Genomic DNA, 25,967 nt, shown 5'->3' on the forward strand with positions numbered 1-25,967 from the left:
ACTAAAAATCATGTGGACTAGTATTACAGGGAAGAAAAAAGCAGATTATAAACAGCATATGTGATATATTTTATAAAACTACATGTTAATAATGTACTTCACACATAAAGAACAAAAATACATGGGAGGCCGTTGTTTTAGACTGACCTCCTGCACTAGGCACCAGCAGACCAGACAGAATTAGAATGGAGGCCCTTGTGCTAAGTGCCACATAATCAAACTGAACTTTGAATTTGAATTGAAATGAGCCAGTTTTCTTAAAAAAAAAGAGATTTCAGTCAACCTGAGTTAGTGAAATAAGAAAGTCCTCTCTGTTTTAACCCTGTAAAGAAAGTTTTCAGCTTTGAAACAATTCGTGTCCCTTATTTCTGCTTTCTTCAGCCCTTTTCTGCCTAGAAGGCTAACCTCCTCTGCTTAGCTCATCAGAACACTCATTTTGTAGAATGAGGTGTTGCCCATTTCTAGAATCACAAATAAAAGCCAATTCGAACTTTAAATTTGTGGTAATTTTTTTTCTTTTGTTAATACCAACACTGGCTGTTTCTTTGTGATGGGAAAAATATAGTTTTTAACTCATTTCTATATTTTTCAAATTTTATGACTAAACATTTTTTAAGCTTTTGTGATTTGAAAAAAACTTTCTTGAAGGTGAACTAAAGAAACAAGTTTAAGACTCCTGTTACTAATCACGGATCCCTAAGGATTGGAACAAAGATGGGAAACCATGACCACCTCTCTTCAGTCCATGAAATAAATGCTTTGGACAGCTGAAGACTAGATTCCTCTGGGAGCAGAGTCTTATTTAAATCTTTTTACTTGCCGAATGACTTACAGATCATACCGGATGTAAAAGGAGAGAAAATGGGAACATGAATTGAGCTTAAGGAATCAAATTTTAATAAATTTTCCGTAGTTCAGGAAACATTTATCAAAGCCAGGATCTGAGGATAAAAGGCAGGAAATAATGGAGTTCAACAATCTTTAAATTACTTTAATAATTGCCATATACATACAATGAAGGTACAGAATCGTAATAGCAAACACGCCATGCTTTCAATGTACCAAGCCCTGTTCTAAGTACTTTGCACCCATTAACTTACTCTCTTGAGTAACCCTTGAGGTAGAGACTGTTACCAACATATTAATAGTGTGGCGGTAAACAGCTAGAACTCAAGCTGGCTTCCTGAGTTAGAATCTCGAATCAACCAATTACTAGCTGTATGATCATGGGCAAGCTCTCCGCTGTTTTCTACAGAAATGTGGACAATCCTAGATCCATGTAGAATTGTGCTGAAGATTGTAAATCATTTAGAACAGCACATAGTGGTGTTAATGTTTTAAAAGCCCCTGAATTTTAAAGCTAAGGAAATTAAAGTACAGATATTACTTGCAATTTGCCCCAAGTCACAGTGAGTAGGTGGAGGAGCCAGATCATGCTCTTGGTGGTTATCATAAAGACCCAAAGCAAAGCATCTTGGGAGGAGATTGGTGAGCTGAGTCTTGCTGGATGATAAAATGTTATCAAGATAAAGAATGGTATGATAAGGGAGGAGCTCAGCACAGGAAGGAGGCATGAAATAGAATGCTGTGCATGGGGCAGTGTGGGTAGTAAGGTATAGTTGGGACTTTGAGTGAGTGGGAGGTTCATAATGATAATTAAGGCTGGAGAGATGGGCAGGAGCCAGGCATAGAGGAACTTGTACTAAATAATACCTGTTTTATCTTGTGGATGGTAAGGATGTAGGTAGAGTAGAACTGAAGGCAGGGAGATCAGTTAGCAAGCTATTGCAATAGTACTAGAGAGAGATTTGGGGAGCCTAACCCAGGGTTACTAGCAATAGGATTGGAAAAGGGCAGATTTGAGGCATATCATAGGAGGTGACATTTACAAAGTTGATTCTGATTTGGGAAGTTAGTGGTGTCAGTGATAGAGAATACAGTGAAAAATGCTTTTTTGGTGAAGAACATGCTGAGTTTGAGAAAAAGTATGGCAGGCAGTTGGAAATTCGATGAATCTGAAGTTAGGGTGAAAAATCAGGACTAAAGATAAAGATCAGGGAGTTAATTAAATAATGATGACTAGTACATCTGTCCCTGCTTCTGGTAGATATGGAAACAAGACCAGAGACACCAAGTGATCTAGAATAAGATCACAGAGTTAAGTACCACAGTCATATTCAATACAATTAGCCCAAACCATGTTGTCTTTGGATTTTGTCAAAGTTGTCCATTTTGACAACTTTATCAAATTTTGACAACTTTTGAAATTTTGTCAATTTCAAAAATGGAAAGTATATAATATGCCAGGCACTTCCTGGGTACTACAGATACCTGCAGTAATGGAGTGAGCACCAGGATCTTCCCTGATGGTGTGTGCAGCGAGGTGACTAGTTCTCTCTAGTGTCCTCAAGGTCACATAGAGAGCATACAGTAAATACTTACTGACTCTTTCAAACTTAAGTTAATGATACAGTCAGGACTGATTGCCATTTTGTTGTCTTTCGTGAAAGTTTACATGGAAGGCAGACCTTGTGTATGCTTTTCAAAGGGGCTCTTTTAGCGCACTTGGCTCTTTTTTAGAATTAAAAAGAATTTGAGATCAGTAAGTGTGATGGTCCTAATCTTTTTAAAAAAGTATTGGAAGTTTGAACTCACCTGATGAGGGTTTTTTTTTTTTTTTTCAAAAAAATAATCATTCAAAATAATCCATTAACATTGGAAATTGTCAATAAGAACATTACAAACAAGGAGTTAGGGAGCAAGAGTTTTAAAAACTGGCTCTTTTTATCTCTATTTAGAGCATGCCTCTTCTCTTCTTACCCCAACATATACTGTTGAGGACCTCCTGTAGGGAGATCTCACTATCCTGAATTGTTCTGTGTGGAGAGGGGAAGGAATATATCTTTTTTTTGCTTTGGTCGGAGTGGATACATTTTATAGTTTGACTGTTTTTTCAAAGACAGGTCTTCTGAGTCACTTCTTTCACTGCTGCCATAAAGAAACTATAAAGGTGATTGAGCAGTGAAGGCATGGATAAAAGGGGAAATATTCAACAGTTCTGAACATGCATGGCATCAAATATAAAGGAGGGAGAACTTGATAGATAAGAAAAAAATTGAAATTAAAAAAAATAAAAATCCAAGAATAGGCTGCTCGTTGCGATAGTGAGCTTCTTCTCGCTGGAGGTACGGAGCGGAGTCTGTCTCAAGGATGCTTTTGGAAGCACCCCAGCTGTGGGTGGAAAACTGCACTTCTGAGCCCAGTCCTTGATCGCCTGGAGTTTTTGATGCTGATGCTTTTACTACTCGTTGTTAGACTATTTTGCCATACATCGCTCTGTTTTCTCAACTCCAGTTGCACTTGACAAGTCAGTATTGCATGATGCTGTTTCACAGTAAAATTTTCTAGCTAGATTATAAGCTCCTCAAAGACAGGAATAATGTAAAACATTTTTGAATACCTACAAGGTCTAGGTTTGGGCTAGGAACTCTTAATTCTTGATTGATTAATCATATTGAACTTTTAATTCATATGCATTTTGTTCAGAGATAATTTTTCATTGCTTTAAGAAGCACCAGACAAAATACTCTAGACATATTTTTTAAGTAAAAAGTTTTCTAAAATATTAATTTTACTCTTTAAATGTTTTCATTGATATAAAATAGTGGGAACATTGTAATTCCAGTTCTCAGACACCAGCAACGGAAAGAGGCCTTCCTAAATTAATTGCTCAAATGAGAGTTATCGATAGAAAAGCAGTCATCTAAAAACTAGAGTAAACCCGGCAGCTATTGATGAATTTTATTAAATTTTATTTAGAGGCAGTAAGGTCTTTATGCCCATCTTACAGTGAATACCTTATGCTTTTAAAGATCTCAAAGATAGCTTTAAAATAAGAGTCAAGTTGATGTCATTTGTTGCTATATTAAAAATTAATTTCTTGCTTGGACATCAGTTGTAGAATCTGCGTACCTGTAGTAATTGATTGCAGTAATATCAGTGAACCAGCTAAGTGTCTGAAATTCTGAATGCCATAAGATAATAATTTGGCTTCTTAAGTACAGATGTAGATGATAGTGAAACGAATAACAAAGCCTTTTTTCTCAGGAGTATTTTAAATTAAATATATTTTGAAGTGGGCCAATACCGTTTTTGCTAGTGGCAGGAATTACAATTCGATCTCTTAAAAGCTGACTCTTATTAACTCATTTCCTCCAGAATCAAGACTACTGTATACCCTCATAAGATTGAGCCTTTGTCAGTCCCTTGTCACTGTGGGAATTCCACATGCAATAGTTACACATATGGCTATTTTTATAAATGAGGACTTAGAAAGTAGGGTAAAAATATAAGATTTACTATAAAAAGGCAAATCTAAACATCTAAGAAATATGTCTTTAAAATCTTTATAGACTACCCTTTGTTAAAAAAAAGTTTTCTTAGGAGTGATTATTCATATCATAAAAGTATTTACAATATTCTGGAAAACAGTTTCCTCCACTAAAATGATCTACTTATAATGATTTGATACAACTTCTAGATAAGATTCAACATGTAAAATGGGTTGTGCCTGTACTGCCCTTGGCTTATAGACTTAGGTGATTATTAACCGTGGAATCACTAAGTCATTTCTTAATCTGGTATGATCATATTTTGTGAATTATGTAATAATCTTTTAAAAGTAATCATATCCTTATGAAATATTTATTTCAGAGCCCAGTGACTTGATTGTAAAAATTTACAGAGCAGAATCATATGCTGGTCTCCAAGAGTTTAAAGCAGCCATAGAAGATTTAAATGCAGTTCTTTTTCAACTTCCAGATTGGCCTGAGGTAAAATTACTGTTTTATGTTTGCATAAATTGTAAAATTTCAACTATAGGGGACATGCATTCATTCACAGTTACGAATTTTGACAAAGTCGATGGTTGACTCCAAATAAAATACCTAGTGCTCCAGAAATGTAGGTTCAGCTAGGTGCAATGGCTCATTCCTATAATCCCAGCACTTTGGGAGGCTGAGTTGGATGGATTGCTTGAGCCCAAGATTTTGAGACCAGCCTGGGCAACATGGTGAAACCTCGTCTCTACAAAAAATACAAAAATGAGCCTGGCATGGTTGTTTGTGCCTGTAGTCCCAACTACTCGAGAGGCTGAAGTGGGAAGGTCACTGGAGTCCTGGAGATTGAGGTTGTGCCCCTGAAGTACCACTGCATTCCAGCCTTGGTGACAGACCCCATCTCAAAAACTAATCTGGGTTCAGTATTTTGAGAGGATGAGTATCATCTCACAATTTTTTTAATTATAAGAGACTTTTCTTTCATAAATTAGGAACAAACAATTCATGGTACGGGAAAAAAAAAAAGACTTTATTATACAAAATACCTGCAAAGAAATAGATGCAAACTGGACTTCATTGAATGAGATTTATTAATGGAAAGAGAATAGGTTCTTAAAGTTGGAAACTCTGTGAGGTATTATATGGTAACTAGGTGATTAGGCAGTGATTTAATTCAGAAGATAGAGACAAAGGAAGTTGCCTTGCTCTTGTGGCTTTTAAAAAGACTTAGGAGTGTGTATGACATACAATCAGTTTACAGATTCTCCTTTTTATCAAATTGTCAAGGCAAATTAGTCCAAATGTGTTCTTTAAGATATAAGTTACTCTTTTACGTGACTTTTTCCCTCCATTCAAACTGTGCCTTTGAGGACAGTGTAGTAAGGCTGCTCTAAAAATTACAAATTAATTAGAGAAATGATACGAAGTTTCATGATGGCATGACTGGTTAGTACAAAGCAAATATATTCAGAATAAGAGGGCAGTGATCGGTGTGCATGGCTTTAAAACTACTGAAAAGGAATCTTCTGGACTTATCACAGAAGTGATGTAATCAGAAAGGTTTTCTTCAGCCATTAAAGTGGTAGCTAAAAAACTGTTTGACTAGAACGTTCTTTAGGCTCCTCTGATGTTAATACTAAGAATCTCTTTCATTCTGATCACATAAGCAAGGAACATTTAAAGCTTATCAGTTGATACTTTGTTGGTGGACCAACCCACAAACTGAATTTTGGGTTTATCGGTGATAATTAGTGGGATTCTAATTTTTGTCATAGAGTTTGCTGAACTCACATTACAAAGGAGAAAAGTGAAAGACAAAATAAGGGATTTATGAAAAGTGTTATGTCTATAAGTACTTTCTTAAAAAATAGCATGGGCAATTATAGATTCCTAATAACTTGGAAGAAATTTACCATATTGTCCTAAATCTAGGACAAAATTTTTTTCACATTTTAATATTTCTTTAATTTTGATGCATTCTTAAAGTCAGTATACTTTTACATGTAATTTCCTTTTCCCCCAAACAGTTCTTATTAAATCAATAATATTTAAATTAGTAATTTCCTTAAAGTGTGGGGACATGGTATTTCTGATCCTGCCAAGCTCTGACTTGGTGTGGAACTTTGGTCAAAAAGTCATTGTCTGAGCCTCAGTTCCCCTATTAGTGTTTCTCCAGGGTGGTGTGTAGGTATGCCTTTAAAGTGCTATGGCCTCAATTATTCAGAATTTTAAAATCTGCATTTCCTGTTTTTGTTTGTTTGAGACAGTCTTGCTCCGTCACCCAGGCTGCCGTGCACCGGTGTGATCTCAGCTCACTGCAACCTCTGCCTCCCATGTTCATGTGATTTTCGTGCCTTAGCCTCCCGAGTAGCTGGGATTACAGGCATGCCACCACGCCTGGCTAGTGTTTGTATTTTTAGTAGAGGCGGGTTTTCACCATGTTGACCAGGCTGGTCTCGAACTCCTGAACTCAAGTGATCCACCTTTGTCAGCCTCCCAAAGTGCTGAGATTACAGGCGTGAGCTACCGCAGTCGGCCCAAAATCAGCATTGCTGAGCAAACTGTTGTTTTTCTTTACTTGATAATGATTTTTTAAAAAGCAATTCTTACCACAAAGGTTTTATATATGTGCTTTTATTGAAGGTCTACTTCAGGAAAGGAAAAGTACTCTACGATGCTGGTTTTTTAGGTGATGCCTTACAACTCTTTCTTCAGTGCTTAGCCCTTGATGAAGATTTTGCACCTGCAAAGCTGCAAGTACAAAAGGTAATCAGTTTACCAACAATTACAGTTCAAGGTAGGGCTAAGAGACAGGCAGGGTTTTTTAAAAAAATGCTAATAAAAGTTGGAATAAGAACGTAAGTAGTAAATAAATCTAACTTAGGAACAAATGTGACAATTTGAGTGGTTTTCAGGTTCATATACTTAATATATTGAGTTCGTAGTGAAATCGAAACATTTCATTCACAGATATTTCAATGCATTTTTTTGGTCAGTTTTCTAATAGTTTGTTCAATCTGAGCCAGACCGATGGTCCTTAATTAAGCGTTGCTGTCACGATGTTCCTGCTCAGAAGCCTTATCGACCTGCCTTTTGCCTTTTACTTCAGGTCTGCCCTTGCTTACTCCCCAGGATTGCCAATAGTGTTTCCCAGTGCACTTGTTTTGCCTTATATTTTTCAATACTCCATATGTCACTTTCCATGCTTTGTTCTATTTGTGGTATGTTAGTAGTTATTAATTTTTTAAAATAGGGGATGGGGGAAGGAAGGGAGCTGTCTGATGAAGTGACTTTGGGAAGCATTGGGTTAAGCCAAGTTAATTAGGTTTCTCCAGAACATCTCATAGCTTTTGATATGCCAGCATGAAATAAAATAGCACTCAGCTCTTGCAGGACTTATTCACAGAATATCTGGAAAGAGTAGGGTCTTCAAAAAATTCTTTGAGAAAATCTATGCTAATACAAATTCAGGGTCCCAGTCATGATGCTCTCCTCCATATACTCAAAACATGCCACATTATTTATCACAGTTGCAGTGTTTCTTAGAGTGTGGCTTTTTGTCGGAATCATGTGGGGATCATGTTAAACCTGAAGAGCCCTGGGCCCACCAACTACAAGTCTTTGATTCAGAATCTCTGAAATCGGAGCAGCCATTTAAGAACCAGCCCAAGAGATGTTTATGTACCCTGAAGCATGAGAACGTTGAGATTATTCTCAGATCTCAACCCCCTTAAGAATCCAGCTGGCATTGGTAGAGCCTCTATGAGGTTTGTTTGCTTATACGTTCTAGCCCACTGATTTAAGAAGAAAATGTTTACTGTTGTCTGTTTTCTGACTGTTCCATGTTCATTAGTGTTATCTTCTTGGTAAGATTGCAAACTTTAATTTTAAGAGCATGTGTTTCTGTATTTTGCATGCTGCCAGACATCCTTCTATTTCTGTAACTATTTGTTTGCTGGTTAATAGGATCAGGTGGATGCAAAACAAATAATGCTTTAGAATATTTTGTTTTTCTCCAATATACTTTTTCTAAGTTGTGGTATAATTTACATATAATAAAATGCGTGGATTTTACACTTCAGTGAATTTTGAAAAATGTATATACCTGTAACAGGTATGTACAGCATCCCATGTAACAGCATCCCAGTCAAAACGGAGAATATTTCCATCACCCTAGAAAGTACCTTCATCTCCTTTCCAGTAAATCCTCCATCCCCTGCTCCTAGAGGCAACTACTGTTCAGATTTGTCACTGTAGAATAGTGTTGCTTATTCTAGAACTTCATTGGAATGGAATCATACAGTATTTACTCTTTTGTGTCTGGGTTTGTTTGTTTGTTTTTTGTTTTTTCTTGCTGAACATAATATTTTTTAGATACATCAAGTCAATTTTTTGTTGTTGTCTAAGTATTCCATTATATGAACATAATGGAATTTGTGGTTTTCAGTTAGTAGTGATTTTCATTTGGATTGTTTCCAGTATTTTTTCCTGATATAAATTAAGCTGCTATGAGTATTCTTGTACAAGTCATTTTGTGGACATATGTTTTTACATCTCTTTGGCAAAAACTTAGGAGTGGAATTGCTGGGTTCTAGGGTGGATGTGTGTTTAATACATTTTTAAAACAGAGGAAATATAAATGTGTATATACAGATTTTTAAATGTTTGCTTATTAAATGGAGTATCTGAGCACCTACCAAAGATACATGCTTTTATCTACATTGTTTATATTTCCATGAATGATTTGTGATTTATTCTGATTTTTGTGTATTTGAAAGATAGCATCTGAAAAACTGAACCTCCACTTTAGACTTTAATATGTGCTGTACCTATAAATACAGATTGTTTGACAACCAAAAATAATCAGAATCCCTTTCATTTTATTCTAGCCACGTTATTCCCCCATCTTAGCCTGTTTCTGTTGGAGTTTTAGGCGTATTCCTGAGATAAGCACCCAGAAATTTGATTCTCCAGCTGTCTCCCAGTTTATTTCCTAGCTATTATAGGGAAGCTGCCATGGGGTGCTCCTAACCAAGTATTGGGCAGCAGTAACTGCCCACACAGGTTAGTTGTTCAGTGAGAGATTAAATTGATTGTATACAAGGAATTTTGTAGTTTTGTAATTAGAAGTCCAAGTTTAGTTTACATAAATGCCCCAAGGCCAACCTCATAAATATACATTGAGGTGAACCATGAACTATTTTGATAGGATAGGGCTCACTGAGATTCAGAGGTAAATATTTAATATTTCTTTTAAGATCTTTTTATATTCCTTGTGTTAAAAGATCAGCCTTTATCCTGAGTCTTAACTACTCCCATGCCTTCCTTTCAAAGTTTTGAATAGTTTCTTTGTGGGTGATTTGACCCCATGAGGCATACCTAGTTTTGCAAGACTTTTTGCAACTTACAGTGTTGCTTACCTTGTTCCTCTCCTGCTCATTAAACATAATGTCTGCTATAAACTTTCTAAATATTCTTAATTAGGTAAATTTATATAAAATTATCCTTAACCAAATATTTTATATTTTCTACTTTTAATATTTCTCTTACAGATTTTATGTGATTTATTATTACCTGAAAACTTAAAAGAAGGCCTGAAGGAATCTTCCTGGAGTTCATTACCATGTACTAAAAACAGACCTTTTGATTTTCCTTCAGTGATGGCAGAGTCTCAGTCTCCCAGTGAACCTAGCCCGGAGCAGGTACGGGGTGACACGAGGTTATCATGAATTTAGCGTATCTATTTCTTTACAAGCTACGATCTTCCCTTTCCTAGTTTCAAGTACCAGCACCTACTTCAGTACTTTTAACCTGGTTAGTTATCTTAGTAGAATTTTTTCTATAGCCTTTATTTTACACTAAAATCTTTTATGTACAACATTTGCTAATGAATCACAATTTTAGGTCACGTGAATGTCAGGAAACGTTTAGGTATTTAAAAATATGTATAGAACATTGCGTTTATGTTTCCCCAGGGTAGGAACAGCTGTGTTACAGCATAACTACTTTTAAACCTCATTTTAACAAAAGTCAGCTTGATTTCTAGGGCTGTGTAAGTACAGTCATCCTCTGTATCTGTGGGAGATTGGTTCCAGGACCTCTCACAGATACGAAAATCCAAGGATGCTGAAGTCCCTGATATATTAATAAAATGGCACAGTATTTGCATATAACTTATGCACATCCTCCTGTATATTTAAATCATCTCTAGGTTACTTATAGTACCTAATACAATGTAAGTGCTATGTAAATAGTTATTATACTGTATTGTCTAGGGAATAATGACAAGAAAAAAGTCTATATATGTTCAGGCTTTTTTTTAGAATATTTTCTGTCCCCAGTTGGATGAACCCACGGATGCAGAGCCTATGGATACGGAGGGCCAACTGTGCTGGCAAAAATCATTTACTTGTCACAGTATTGGAATCAAGTTAGTGCTATTAAATGAACATTAAAATGAGCATTATAAGGCATTGAAATTTCATTTCAGTTTGATTCTTGGTGAGAGGAATAAAGGATAGTAAAGAAATACGGTTACCTTTGTTTATTGTATTTTTGTAGAGTGAAGAAATACCAGAGGTCACTTCAGAGCCCGTCAAAGGAAGCTTAAACCGTGCTCAGTCAGCACAGTCTATAAATTCAACAGAAACGCCTGCCAGAGAGGACTGTTTAAAAAGAGTGTTCTCAGAACCTGTTCTGTCTGTTCAAGAAAAAGGTGTTCTGCTGAAAAGAAAGTTGTCTCTTTTAGAACAGGATGTGATTGTAAATGAAGATGGAAGAAATAAGCTTAAAAAACAAGGAGGTAAACATTTTGCTCTACACTTATATAAATTTATTTAGTCAGAATAGTCTTTAAAGTTTTTCCTAAAGAAGAAAACCCCATGTCTTTGTTTTAATAGAAACTCCCAATGAAGTCTGTATGTTTTCCTTAGCTTATGGTGATATTCCGGAAGAATTAATTGATGTCTCAGATTTCGAGTGTTCTCTCTGCATGAGGTAAGCATATATCTTCTTTATAGAAGATGAATATTTTATGTTAGTATAAATAAAATACAGTGTAGATAAAGGTAATAATAGACAATGTAAAGTAACAGAATGCTGGAATAAAAATAAAAAGACATGAATTTTAGTCCTGGGTTTACCTTTCATGCCTTGAGCAAATAACTGAATCTCTGAACCTCAGGTTTCCTAATTTAGAAAGTGGGGTCAAACTTTGCATAGCCTACATCTTATTGTTGTGAGAATCACATGGCTTCAGTATAAAAGGAATCTGGGAAATTGTAAAGTACTAGGAAAGTTATAGATATTATTATTGAAACTTACCTATCTCCGTGGTTTTAAATTTGGGTATGAATTCTAATTATGTATTTTATGTATATGATCCTATCTTATTAATGTATATTAACCGTAAAATCTTTTTAAAGTAACATAAGGATAAGGATTTCCATTATTCAGAATGCTATAATTCTAGAAGACTAAATGTTTTGAAATAACATTTCTCATTTACATGAATTGTGTCGGATCAAAAGATTCATACGGGGTCAGGAGGCCTAGTGCTGGTCACACTAGGCTGGTAGCAGTTATATTCCTGAGCCAGTCTTAATTCTGAGCCTTGGTTTCTTCATTTGTGAAGTGACGGGATTATACTACACAGTTCCTAAAGTACCTCTAAATCTCTTTCTAGCAAATTCAAAACTATCGTGTTTCAAAAAATAAGTAAAACTAGTTTTTCTGCAGTGTTTGAATAATACATTTAGTATTAAGCCTAACATTTCTTTAAGATGCAACTGCATTATTTATTAGATCATCTTTTTATGAGTTTTAAATCATAAGGCTCTTATAAACCTATTAAGGAATCATTTTTAAGTTGATATTAAAATGGGAATCTAAAGGCTATACAAAAGCTAACTAATAATTTTTAATGATGTATTTTACATTATTTATTTTGCAGAGAGTCTTTGAAATCTGGTATGTATTTTACATTCACTGCACATATCAGCTTGTACTAGCCACATTTCAAGTGCTTAGTAGCCATAGTGTCCAGGGGCTGTTGCATTAGTCAGGACAGCTCTAGGCCCTTGGCAGGAACCTCTGTTGATGGAGAACTTTTATAACATTCTGGAGGGTATGGTTACACTTATCATTGCCCCTTCCCTCCTCTCCTGCCTGCTGGGCCCTCCTTCTTCCTCCTTTAAATAGAGATTAGTGTTATGGTTCTATAGTAGTACAAGCTTTTCCAGTGGATAGTTTAATGTGAAAACTAACATGTATTTTGGTTGATTTCAGGTTGTTTTTTGAGCCAGTAACAACCCCTTGCGGACATTCATTCTGTAAGAATTGTCTTGAGCGTTGTTTAGATCATGCACCCTATTGTCCTCTTTGCAAAGAAAGCTTAAAAGAGGTAAATATTTGTATATGTGTCTGTTTGTTGGTCTTAAGTTTGGCAGCATGGTTTAATTTCTGTTCAGCCATAGAAATAGTGATGATCATGTTCAGAATTACATTCTGTATGCTGAGTGACTAACAAGGATAATGTTTTATTACCCATATGCTAATGTTGGAGAAAAATGAGGTTGAAGAAGATGGGGGGAAAGAAGACAGATGCTGAAGACCAAACCCCTTGTACTTAATTTTTTTTTTTAAACAAAAGTGGGTATGGTTAGTTATCTGGTCAGGAATAAGTTCAATTTTGGTGATGACTATATTGGGGAAACCCTATTGCCATGCCTCCAACCCCCAATAATAAACCAGATTTGAGGACCATTTCAGCTTCCTTAACATCTAGAACAACTTCCTTTAATAAAATTTTCTGCATTGATGGAAATGTTCCATATCTTTGCTGTCTGATGTATTAGCCATTAGCCATGTTTGCCTATTAAGCTTTTAAATGTGGTTCGTGCGACTGAGGAACTATATTTACATTTTATTAACTTAAATTTAAGTAGGCACATGTGACTAATGGCTACGACATTGGACAGTGCAGCTCTAGAAAAGTGGTAGACTGGAAAGAAGAGAGGGAGGTACAGCCTCCTATCCCCCTTCTTGTAGAGTCAGTGAGCAGTGCTAATAACCTGTGATAGGAAAGTAGCTAGATCTCAGTGGGTGTCATCTCGAATTGATGAGAAGAGAGCACCCTCTTAATCATGCTCGAGTGACTGCAGATCACCTACGGTCAGGCTACAGCCTGTGATTCTGAGAGGCAGTTGCAGTTTGTAGCATTGATTGGGGAAAGTGATTCTGATGATTGACAGGATTGCTTAAAGAAAAGTATCTTCCAAATATGAATTGAAAAATTCATGAAACCATTATGAATATACATGCAGTGTTTCCTATATAGAAAACAACTCAGTGCGGATGTCATAATAGCATGTCTGTTACTACATTTGAGATGTGTCTTACTTATATATATAAAGCAAGCTGATATGTAAAACAAAAGCATATTTAGAATGTTCTCAAAGTCAGGAAACATCAGATAAATGGATTCTTAAAGGAGTTTGTTAGTTCCATTTTCAGCTAATATGCTCAATGTTTTTAGATGAAGTATTCTAAACATGTTATTTTTCCAGACTTTATTTAAATACTCCCCAGGATAACTGTGATGCTTGTTTTTCCAGAGTAACTGTTAGGTTGGTGCAAAAGTAATTGTGGTTTTTGGCATAATATTAGATCCATTGCTTTGATTAGGGGTATTCCTTCTTTAAAAAAATGCCTGGAGATTGCAAAATATATATTAAGCATATTTTTTGAAAGTATAACTAACATACTATTTAGCGGTATCCTGTTTCCAACTTTGAAGATACCCTGCATAATATAATTTGTAAATTCAAAATACGTATACTTTAAAAAATATTGGTATGCTGTTCAGTTTTACATTTTTCCTACTTGTCATTTTATTTTGCTCATTTTTCCATTTCCGTCTACTTTAGATACATGATTTTTATAGCAGCGTAATAGTCCAGTGATTTAACATTTCCTTGTTGTTGGATATATAGGGTTTCTTGTTCTCTTGTTCATATACCATGCTTTTGCTAACATCATTTAAAATCAATGATTGTATGCATCTTTGACCATTTCCTTAGGTTAAATTTTTGGGAGGTCCATTATGGGATCAAAAGCCATATATTTATAAAGCCCTTGAAACCAATTGTTGGATTGCCTCATCCCCTGAAATGTTACATTGATTCAGATTTTTATCAGTAACATAAGAGAGGTTGTATTTCCCTAGATTTTGAAACATCTTCATTAACTTAATAGAAAATGATAATGGAATTGCTTTTATAATGTCTACTTTGAATAATTTTATGATAAACACTTATTATCTGTGTATGTATTACCTGCTCAAGGCCACCTCTCCCCATGCTCCCCTGACCAGCAGCATCTGTCACCTGAGAACTTGTTAGAAACATAGATTCTCAGATCCTACCCCGGATGCTCAGAGACTCTGGTGTGGGACTCGGTAGTCTGTATTTTAACAAGCCCTGATTCATGCTCAACTTTGAAAACCACCACCAATTTCCCAACCTCTCACATTTCCCCATCTGTTTTTCACTGGATAATGACAAAACCCTTGCTTTTACTGACTGCAGATTCAAGGATGGCTTCATCTTGTGATTGTTTCCCAGGAGGTTTTCCTCACTAATTTTATGAAATAAATATGTATTGGGCATTTTCTTTGTACAAAGTTATGTGCACACACCCTGACCATGTCCCTGGCCCTACCCTAAGCAATTTTTAGTTTTAACTACAGAGAGGTAATGTATCTGTGTACATCTACTACATGCTACAATGCCTACTATGTGGTGAAAACAGTAAAATATGGGTTCTTGGGAGAGAAAAAAATAACTAAGGAAGAGTTTGTGAAAAAGGTAAAATTGGAGTCAGACCTTGAAGGATAGACATGGTTTTCATAGGCAGGAGTGAAAGAGATGACTTAAAAGTTGGAATAGAAAATGACACAAAAATGCATGAGGATAGTACTTTTTCAGAATATTTAGGGGGCAGCCCAAATATACGACTTTATATAGAGCTGGGGTGGATGGATCGTATAGGAAAAGCAATATCTTGATAAGGTCTGAGTGATAGTGTCACAAGAAACGCACCATCCTTGGGTCACTCAAGGACAGAGTCAAGGTCCACTCCTCTACTCAGTAGTGGGTGACAGTGGAAGAAAAATCTGAAAGAAAAATTATCTAGAGACTGTGTCTGAAATTGGGAACAGAACAGATGTTTTGTTTTTCTTATATAAGGCAAATGTGTTATTTTATTTATTCCTTATCTCCTTTTTGTATCTCAGTTAAAATGACAGTTTAGTGCCCATGAGCTGTCAGATGGAAAAGGGCCTCTGTTATGGAAGACGGCGGGGCAGGGCCCTCTGCAGCTCATAGAGGAGCTGTGGTCACAGCTCGAAGCAGTTCTTTTGTACAGGGCTTGGTTCAGGTTGCAGCCAACTATCTTTAATGCTCTTGAGCAAAGCCTTAGACAGGTTTTTTTGCTTAGCATCATCCATTGTAATGTTCCCCTCACTAATTAATCCAGAATTGATGGTATAAATATGTAATAAAGGCTTTAATATATCAGTTAACTGTGTTGCCTGTTTTATACTGTAGGAAAAGCACTGCTGGAATGTAAAATAATATTGTCTTTTAGTATCTAGCAGATAGGAGGTACTGTGTCACACAGCTGTTGGAAGAATTAATAGTGAAGTATCTGCCTGATGAACTGTCTGAGAGAAAAAAAATATATGATGAAGAAACTGCTGAACTCTCACAGTAAGTTTCTTCTCATAAAAAAAAAATTATGAACTACTATCCTTTAATAGTAAGGGAAAACCTCACCGCAAGCTGGATCCTGTCTTTAGTTCATCTCAGTCTAGTCAAGAAGTACTGGTCAGTTTCTGTGGTCCTCAACAGACAGAATTTTATAAAAGTTCACTTGGTAACATCCGGATGTTTTACAGGGAGTTGTTGACTCAGTTCTGTGGGCTGAAGCAGTATTTTAGGCGGAGGAGGAATTTCCTACAGTGCCATCAGGCAGTGGAATGGGAAATAGAGAGGGGGCGCTGGTGACAGTGACACTGGTGGTGATGGCAGCTCTCATGTGTCATGGTAGGGCGAGAGGAAGGTTGAGGGTCAGTAACCTAGATTAGCAGGGGATTTTCTGTCACATGGAGGCCAGGAAGGGGGCTTTCCAAACTTTGAGATCTGAGATCGAAATTGGAAGAGGGGTATTCAGGGCCAAATCCTCAATGAATGAAGATACTGACTGTGAGCACAGCTGAGTTGGTGTCGGGAGGGTGAAAATCTCGGAGGTAACTTTGGGATTTGGTAATTCAGACCACTCTGCAGAGAACACAGCAGCTGATGGAGCTGGGTAGGCAGGGCGAGGCATTGCTCATTGTCCCTTTCCTGTTTTTCTTTCCCATTTTTCTCCCTTTCTTTTCCCTAAATGTCTTTCCCTCTGACCAGTTACTTGGGTCTCTTTAAATTTTATTCACGGGTTTTAAATTTCTTTACTCTATTTCTTTTACTCTCTTTTAATTGAACACACTAAAAAGCAAAATTATAATTTTTGTATGCTGTTTTATTTATTTGACAACTTTTTGTTTCCATTACTTTTCAAAATATAAATTGAACATTTTATATGTCACTTTCTAACAAAAGCTGTGCTTGTAGACTCCTCTTTCAGCATGTGTCCGTCACATGTCTTCAGTGAGCCAGGGGCCTTCCACAGAAGAAAGGTTGCCATTCTTTTCTTTATAGAAATAGATACTGATTTGTCTTCTCACAGAATTGGTATTTTATTGTGTGATTTACAAAATACTCTGATGTGACAATTATGAGCCTTTCTGATCAATGCTGAAGCATCTAGATTTAAGAAAGCTGCAGTTACACTTTTGAAAATTGAAACACAGTGACACAACCAGCCCGCCCACAGAGGAGTGGTAGACTCAAAGGACAGAGGAGGGAGTCACACACAGAGAGCTGCGCGTTGGAGAGAAGCGAAGCGTCAGGGTGTCCAGCTGCTTACTAATGGGGCTGTTTTTTAAAACACATATTTTAAACATGTTTCACCTTATGTTTATATAAGTCATTGATGATCATTTTGAAAAAAACTCAAAAATACAAATGAGCATTTAACAAAAAGCCGTAATCTGCAACCCAAAGGGAATCAACTATTGGCATTTTGGCATACGTATTTGCAAACTTGAATGCAGTATGTAAACAGGCTTTAAACAAAGGTGGGATCATGTTATTCATGATCTGTATCTAAAACCTGTTCCTCTCATTGATATAAGCATTTCTTCTAATTCAGTTCATACACATCATCTTTTAATGGAAACATAGTATTCTGTTTTACCTATGTACCATAATGGATCTTACTAGTCCCCTCTTTATGCTTCCACATTTTGGTTACTACCCACATTGCTACAGTGAACATTCATGTAGCACTTGTCCACTCATGTCTGAAAATAAGCTGGTTGGTTCCAAGAACATGAACATTTCCTGCCAACAACGTAAGGTTTCTGCTGTCTGTAGCCATGTTCTTCAGTGTGCCTGTGCTGTTTCAGAATGCCCCCATGCTGCCAGTTTTCCCAGATCTCAGACAGGACTGGGCATTGCCTTTATCTTTCTCTTTCTTTCTACCAATCTGGCAATGAAAAATGTTATATCATTTTAATTACTTGGAAAAAATGTTATCAGAATATGTTTTCTGATCTTGCGTTTGAAAATATTTTAATGCCTGAGATTTTTTAATTATTTGCTTTTTGTCTGTTGTGGGAGTTCACTTTTTCTTACTGTTATCTAAGAGTAACTATGAGTGTTTGGATAAAAGATATTTATTGTCATATGTTATAAATATTTAAACAGATTTTAATATAAAATATTACTTATAATAAATTGATTCATAAAGATACTTAGCTCTGTAAGATAATCTGGTGTCTTAAAATTCAATTTACTCTTATAAATAAGAGGATCACAGCAGATTTTTAGTATTAATATTTCATCAGTGTGAGCTTAATGAACGGGGTGCTGATTCTTGTTCTTGCCAAGAATAAAAACCACCTTATTTAGAACTTACTCTTTTTTTGTTTTACATTAGTTCATTGCTGTTATAAACCTCACGCATTTTTTGTATGTGTTTGGAATATTTTTCTTGTATGAACTCAATAATTAAACTGTTTTTCCCTCAGCTTGACCAAGAATGTTCCAATATTTGTTTGCACTATGGCCTACCCCACTGTGCCTTGCCCTCTCCATGTATTTGAGCCAAGATATAGATTGATGATTCGAAGAAGTATACAGACTGGAACCAAACAGTTTGGCATGTGTGTCAGTGATACACAAAATAGGTATGCTTTTTGTGAACTAAAATATTTGTATTTATGTTAGACCTGTCAATATGGATGAGAACTTGCATGTTTATCTTTCAACTTTGTTACTAATCAAGGTTTTCTTTTAGTTTTGCAGATTATGGTTGTATGTTACAAATTAGAAACGTGCATTTCTTACCTGATGGAAGGTCTGTGGTTGATACAGTTGGAGGAAAGCGGTTTAGGGTTTTAAAAAGAGGAATGAAAGATGGATATTGCACTGCCGACATTGAATATCTGGAAGATGTTAAGGTATTTTAAAATGTGCTTTGCCAGCATACTTTAGTGTATCCTGTTCCAGGGATTGGTACAGACATGCAGGCTATTTTCTAGGCGCATGAACCAGTTCTTCTTATCAGAGAGCCTTACCACTGTTGAGAATGCGCTCCAAGTTACCTTTTTCGTATCTTGCTCTGCAATTGTTGCACATTCTAAGATAACTTGGAAGACTAGAATGTAGATTCTCTTTATTTCAACAGGCTTAACAACCAGCCCAGTGCCCTAGAATGTGTACATGTACACATGTGCATGTGTGTATACACATGATACGTACTTCATAGTGGTTAAGTTGAACTTCCAGCCCATCTAAGTTTTGAAAGGTTTACATTTCTGCCCTGTTTTATTGAATGCATTAGTAGTTGAAGCTGATGGAATTAGTAGATTGAAACTTCATGTAAATGTAAACACATTAAGTCTTGTAAGAATTGTTTTATATACTAAGATAGTTCTTGTGCCTAAGATAACCTTAATGATAAAATAGAGTTGAATGCTGTGTGGAGACCCTGGGGCAGACATGGAAAGCACCGTCCGTGTACATGTCGGTGATACCTTACCAGGGCAGTGGTTTTGTGATGTCTTTCTAGAATAGGGTTAAGGTGGCCCTTTTGATGTTTGCAATACCCAGTTTACCTACTACAGTTAGTTTAGGAACCAGAAAAATGATTTGTGATGCTATAAATACCAAATTGAAGGCAATTTCTTTTGGAAAGGCATTAAAAAACAGATCTTATCCCGTCACTTGTTCATTGATCTGTTTAGGCCCTTCATTTCAGTCAACATTTATTGGATGTTGGCATTAGGTATTTTCACAAACATTAACTCATAGAATTTTCACAACTCTATGAAATAGTAGATGAGGAAAGTATAATTCAGAGGTGTTAATTAATTTGCCTAAGATCCTATAGATAATGTAACAAAAATGATGAAAGCAAACTCTCTGACTCAGGCTCTGAGCTTTATCATTATGCCGTTTGGCTGTCTGCTGATAAACCTGATTAGTCTGACGTTGGCTGTCCTATCTTATTATAAAAATGCATTGGGGTACTTTGCCTTGTGCAGTTGGCCAAAAGTATTGTGTGAGTTAAAATTTTGAGTTGATTGGTATAATCTGTGCCAACTTTAAGCATACTTGATTAATGGAATCACTTGCTAAAGGTTCTCCTTTGTAAAGTTAATAACCCTATTTCAGTTTCATGTAAATTTATGTCTTCACATATTGGATTTGATGACAAAATCACTTGAGTATATGGCTAAATTACATGACTATGTATTAATACTGATAAACGTAGGCAATGGAATCACATTCTAAAAGTATTACAAATTTGATATTTATAAACTTTTATAAATTTTTTTATAAATAATTATAAATTATTTATAAACTTGAGTCCTTTTTGTAGTCCTCGGAATGTCCAGTAATTTTTCCTCATCATAATGTCTTCATCTATATAATGATTTTCTTGTCCATTCTGGAAAACCTTCTCAGATTTGTTTTTTATAGCAAATTTTCCTCTTCTTACAATAATTCTGTTTTCCGTGACTTCTAATGAAATTTTAAGTTCTGTTAAAATTATCACAGTAAAGTACTTTGACTTTAAAAGCTTGCTTTTAAAATGGAGCTGGCCAAAAAGCAGGCAGAGACTTTAAAAGCATCTCTGCCTGCTTTTTGGCCAGCTCGGTTTGTCATCACAGACTCTTATAATTGTTATCATTCCTTACTAGAGCCTGTCATTTGTTTTCTTGAATTTTGTGAGGGTGCAAAGCAGATGCTTTAAAAAAAAAAAAAAAGATGGAACAAGTCGTAAGTTTTGTTTCTTGCTCCTGTCAGTGTATGTTAGCAATGGCCCGAATCTTGCGTAGTCATTTCAGGACCAAAATTCTTCAATTGTGTGGCTCCTCTACCTTTTTTAAAAGTTTATTTTTATTGTGGTAAAATATACATAAAATTTACCATTTTAACCATCTTTAAGTGCACACTTCAGTGGCATTAAGTATACTCACATTGTTATGCAAAAAGCAGATGCTCTTTAAACTTCAGTTTTAATTTTCATTTCAAATCTTTCCAAAGTAAAAAGTATGCTTTTTAGTCTCTGGTGTGCTGTAGTCTTATTTTTATGTTTCAAAATGTTTTCGGAGTCCCTTTGTTGTTTTTATATGAGTCATCCTTGAAGTATGAAAGGCTGAGTCAGGCCTGGTATTTTTTCAGATGAGTTTGTGCATATGAGACAGAGCACGACCTGGCACGTAGCAAGTGGGATGTAAGTGTGCATTAAAGAAATCAATATAAGATGGATGAGTTAAACTTAGATATTCCCACCTGTGTTCTCTGAGACTACCCTTCTATCTCAGGCTGGAAGCCTGATGCAATTAATTTTACATTTGCAGTTTGGTGACCCAGTAGTCTAAAGAATACACTGAGGGGGTTCCAGAGGTAGCCATAGCCTTGGGCCTTTCCAGCAGAAATTCATCATTGTGTAACTGACTCTCTGACATACTGGCTTTATATGCTAACTTATTTGTTGTAGCTTTTTGTTTGTGTTTGTGTTTTGACCCAGTTCCATGGTAAAAGATGTAACTGTGCATGGACTCCTCCTGTTACTACTTTCTGTCATGTCATCTACACCCTAACCACTCATCTTTTCTTTTTTGTAGCAACTATCATCCACTTTTTTGTTCCACTGCTTTCAAAAGCCATTGATCCATAAAGACAAAAGGAATTCCAAATTAGTGTAGACCTTTGAACCAAAACGCACTCTCAGTCTTACTCCTCCCACTTAGGGGTTCTTAGTAGGGTTCTGCAATGAAGCACTGTTAAGTCAGCAAGGTTAGGCATAGGTCAGGCCTTGCTGTCTTTCTTTAGTCTGGTCAGCCCCATATGAGACAGAAATATGTAGTATAGCATAGGAATAATACTCTCTGGGAGGTCAGCACTGAAACAGATATTGTCCTGTTCTTCTGATGCCTTTTTCCATTTGTGTCGGTTGGCATATGGATGGAGGATTAGATACAGAAGTCTTACTGACTATTGTATTTCTAGGTTGAGGATGAAGATGAGATTAAGAATCTCAGAGAGCTTCATGATTTGGTTTACTCTCAAGCCTGCAGCTGGTTTCAGAATTTAAGAGACAGATTTCGAAGCCAAATTCTTCAGCACTTTGGATCAATGCCCGAGAGGGAGGAAAACCTTCAGGTATGGTGGCTTTTCTCTTCTTCCAAAAGTCACTTTTTTGTAAACCCAAATCTGCAAACTTCTACATTTGTTTTTTCACTGTCCTTTCTGCACTACATTTTCTTTGACTACCCCCTTCCCCACACCGGCCCCACCTGGTCTTTAGAATCATGAGTGTTCTAGAGCAGTGGTATCCACTGCATTCGGTACAGGTCGAGGCTGGAAATAGGTGTCAGCTGAGATGCCTGTAGCAGAGAGTGCCAGAGAGGGAGCAAGGCCTTAGGATTTTTAGGAGGGGTAAGGAATTAAAAATGGGATGTTACTATCTGGAAACTGTGACTGTGAGACAACTAACCGTGCCTTCAAGCCCACTGCCTGCTGCTGTTATTCTTTGACAGCAGCGAGACTTACCATTTTCTATACATTGAAAACATCCTTTCTCACCTTTCTTTGTGTCTCCCAACATTTGACCCCACCACGCCATTTTTGTCTCTTCATGTTTAATACCTCACTCCTCATGAAACTTACTCTTTTAGTCTTGCTGCTGGTACTTAGGGTTTACACTTAAGCTTAGTCTAATGAATGTGTATCTGGCACTTTCTGTGCAAGCAAAACTGCAGGAGGCATAAAAGAAGGGTCTGGCTCCTGGAAAATCTGATCATAGACTCACTAAAGCACTTCGTTTTAGGCATAAGCATTTTGAATTGAATTAAACGTTTTTGATCAGAAGGTGATAGACTTTACAAAGGAATGGCTGACAGTAAATATGTGAAGACGGAGAGATAAGCGATCTCATTGTAATGCACACTGCCTCATTCCCGTTTTCAAGGGTTGGTCTACGTCTGTCTGAATCCCAAGTCAATCCTTCACCTCAACTTGAAACACCAACATTAGGCCATCTCCAAATTTAGTATTCATTCTGTTTAGCATATTATCAGTTGCCATTTATTTGTTTTAACTGATTACTTGAATCTGATTAAACATTATAGAAATAGGCTTTGATAAGAACAATATTGAATAAGAAATTTTAAATAACAAAACAGCTTATAGAAAAATTCAACGTAACTTTCCCATCACCTTCACCACCCTTGCCTTTGATTACCCTGTCCCCTATCACTGCTTTCTGATAGCGATGTTGTGTGAGTTAGGATTCGGGCAGGAAAGCAAAAGCAACCACTCTTCATCTTCCCGGAAGGAAGGGTTTAATGCAGGATGTAGACTTGATACAGTGGTTGGGAGAGCTGTGGAGTGAAGGTCAGGGTGTCACCTGCAGAAGTCAGGGAATCTGCCAGCAGAGATCCTGCATCAGAAACAGCCAACAGGGTGCTTCTGAAGAACTAGCGGGGAAGTGGCTATAATTCTTAGGAATCATAGCGAGTGCCCACCACTATCTCAGTCTACAGCAGTGGAGGAAGGGGTTTCCAGGAGCCCTCTGGAAAGTTCCTCCCCATACTTTGCAACAATCTTCAGAGGAGAATGACTTCTCTTCCAGCTTCCACACCCCACAAGAGTGCCTTTCATCGGCCAACTCTAACCTGGAACCCTATGGCAGAGGGGATTCTGGGAGACAGGTTCTGACATCCCTGGAATGCAGCTGAGGAGGTAGTGATGCCTAGCTGACAGCAGACAATACACAGATAGAGAAACCAAATCTGATTCTAGAGGGGCCTACTGAGATCAGCACTGATGCCAAAGCTCCTTTTGTCATTCTGAAGCTTTATATTTTAAGTCCGATAAAATAGCAATTCAAGGTTCACTGAAGGTGGCTTACAAATCCTTTTATGGAAATTTCTAGTTTTTTCAATAGCTGGTAGCCCTTACAACATCACTAGGACCTTTTTACTGGAGAGATGTTTCTTTTTTGAACAAAAATGGAAGCTGGGGCCTTTTTCTTCTATCTTTCCAAGGGTTCCATCATACTTTGAGGAAATTTTAAATCTCAATTAACATTTCTTAATGCTTTAAATATATAGCTCAAGAAAGTGGCTGTCAACTAGGGGCATGTTGCCCCCACAGGATATTTGGCATTATCTGGAGACAGTTTTGGCTGTCACAGCTGGGTGGGAAGGTGCTACTGGCATGTGGTGGATAGAGATCAGAGATGCTGCTGAATGTACTCTAGTGCATAGGACAGCCACACACAACAAAGAATTATCTGGCTGAAAGTGTCGGTACCCTGGGGTCGAGAAGCCTTGCTCTCAGGCAGTGCAATAGGAGGAAGGAGCGCGTGTTGACTATGGCAAGTCAGGTCTAGATTTGAATCTCGGCTCTGCCACATATGAGTCGAGAGATCTTGGACAATTTGCATACATTGCTGAACTTCAATTTCCCCCATTTTATACTGTGCATAATTGTTAAGGACACTGGAGATAGCACCTGGTGCACAGTAAAAGTGTTCAATAAATAGTAGTTTTTTGGTGGTTTGCTACTGTTGTTATTACATAAATCCTTGTTTTATTAATGCTATGAACTGCCCATTGTTTTCAGGCAACCCCTAATGGACCCGCATGGTGCTGGTGGCTTCTCGCAGTTCTCCCTGTAGATCCACGGTACCAGCTGTCGGTTTTGTCAATGAAGTCTTTGAAAGAACGGCTGACAAAGATACAGCATATACTGACCTATTTTTCTAGAGACCAATCTAAGTAACTGCTTGGATCTCCCTTTAAAGTTACCCTAATCTGGTTGCCTCGATGGCCAGATTGTCCGCTGCCTTTGCACATCTAGTGCTGGTTTCAGAAATGTAATGAAACTTTTCTTTTTCCTTCAACCTCCTGAATCATGTGGTTCTGCAAATGAATACCTTCGACTAGGATTTAGACCACTAAGAACTTGCACAGAAAAACACGCACTGAATGTGTGTTAAACCTCTACATTGTGAAGTTGCACTATGTACCATACTCTAAAATGAAATAAGAACTCTGTGAGAGCGTGTGTGTGTGTGTGTGCGTGCCTGTGGGGGTTGGGTAGTGTGTGTGCATTTTCTCTGGCTTTAAAATTTTAAAACAAACACAAAAGCCATAGAGAGCAGAACTTGCTGAGGGTCATTTGTTGCCCAAGTTTACAAGAGTAGCGATACAAGTTTTTGGAAATTGAATTTGCCTCAGATATATCTGTCCTAATGCTTATATTTGCACAAGTCTGTAAAATACCGTGTTGAGGATCATTGTTTGTTGGAAATACTGCTCTTGCTGAACCGTCTTGACCACTGACTATGACACAGTTTCTTACTTATGTAAATACTTGCATCACAGTGGCCGACAGGCATTGGATGCAGAACCTAGAGCCAGTTTTCAGGAACAATTGTAAACCTGACATGGTACTGTGCATCTATTCATAAAACACTCAAAACTGTGAAAATATGGTTTACATTTAATTGTACATAAAGGTAAATGGAGAACTCAATTCAGTACCAGTTAGTTTGTACATTTTAGGGGGCTTTTCACATTAACTGCCCATTTATGTAATTTATAGTTTGACATGATGTGTTTTAAAAAAAAATGCATAGTATAAACCCATTAAGGATCTGGGAGAAGAGAAGAAGTTTAATATAGAACTAAGCTTTTAAAGTTTGTTTTTGTTTTTAATTCTGGTCTCGGTGCAAATGTTAGTTATGCCTTATTCATATCACAGTTAGATGACCATGCTGCGACATGGTTTATATTCATGCTGCCCTAGAAACTTTTGTAATTATTTGTTGCAAATTTGTGACTGTCCTTATTAACTTTCTTTTATGTAAGTAATTTGTAAAAATTTCTTAAAATTTTTGCTTTTGCTTATTTAATTTTGAATAAAAGCTAAATTCCTAATACTTTTT

The 25,967-nt window shown here is 36.8% G+C and overlaps 1 protein-coding gene across 1 annotated transcript; it reads left to right on the top strand.

Moving 5' to 3' along the window:
• Window positions 1-4,705: 4,705 nt before the first annotated feature.
• Window positions 4,706-25,967, top strand: LOC105512369 (LON peptidase N-terminal domain and RING finger protein 1-like). Its single transcript, XM_011942801.1, is given in 12 exon segments — window positions 4,706-4,832; window positions 6,981-7,015; window positions 7,018-7,103; window positions 9,890-10,039; window positions 10,899-11,139; window positions 11,270-11,333; window positions 12,624-12,738; window positions 15,984-16,105; window positions 18,529-18,687; window positions 18,798-18,960; window positions 22,022-22,174; window positions 24,641-25,967. Coding segments are annotated over 12 exon segments (1,482 nt in total). The 5' UTR covers window positions 4,706-4,797; the 3' UTR covers window positions 24,800-25,967.

The sequence above is a fragment of the Colobus angolensis genome, unplaced genomic scaffold (genome assembly GCF_000951035.1).
Source record: "Colobus angolensis palliatus isolate OR3802 unplaced genomic scaffold, Cang.pa_1.0 Scaffold210, whole genome shotgun sequence".
NCBI classification, from domain to species: Eukaryota; Metazoa; Chordata; class Mammalia; order Primates; family Cercopithecidae; genus Colobus; species Colobus angolensis.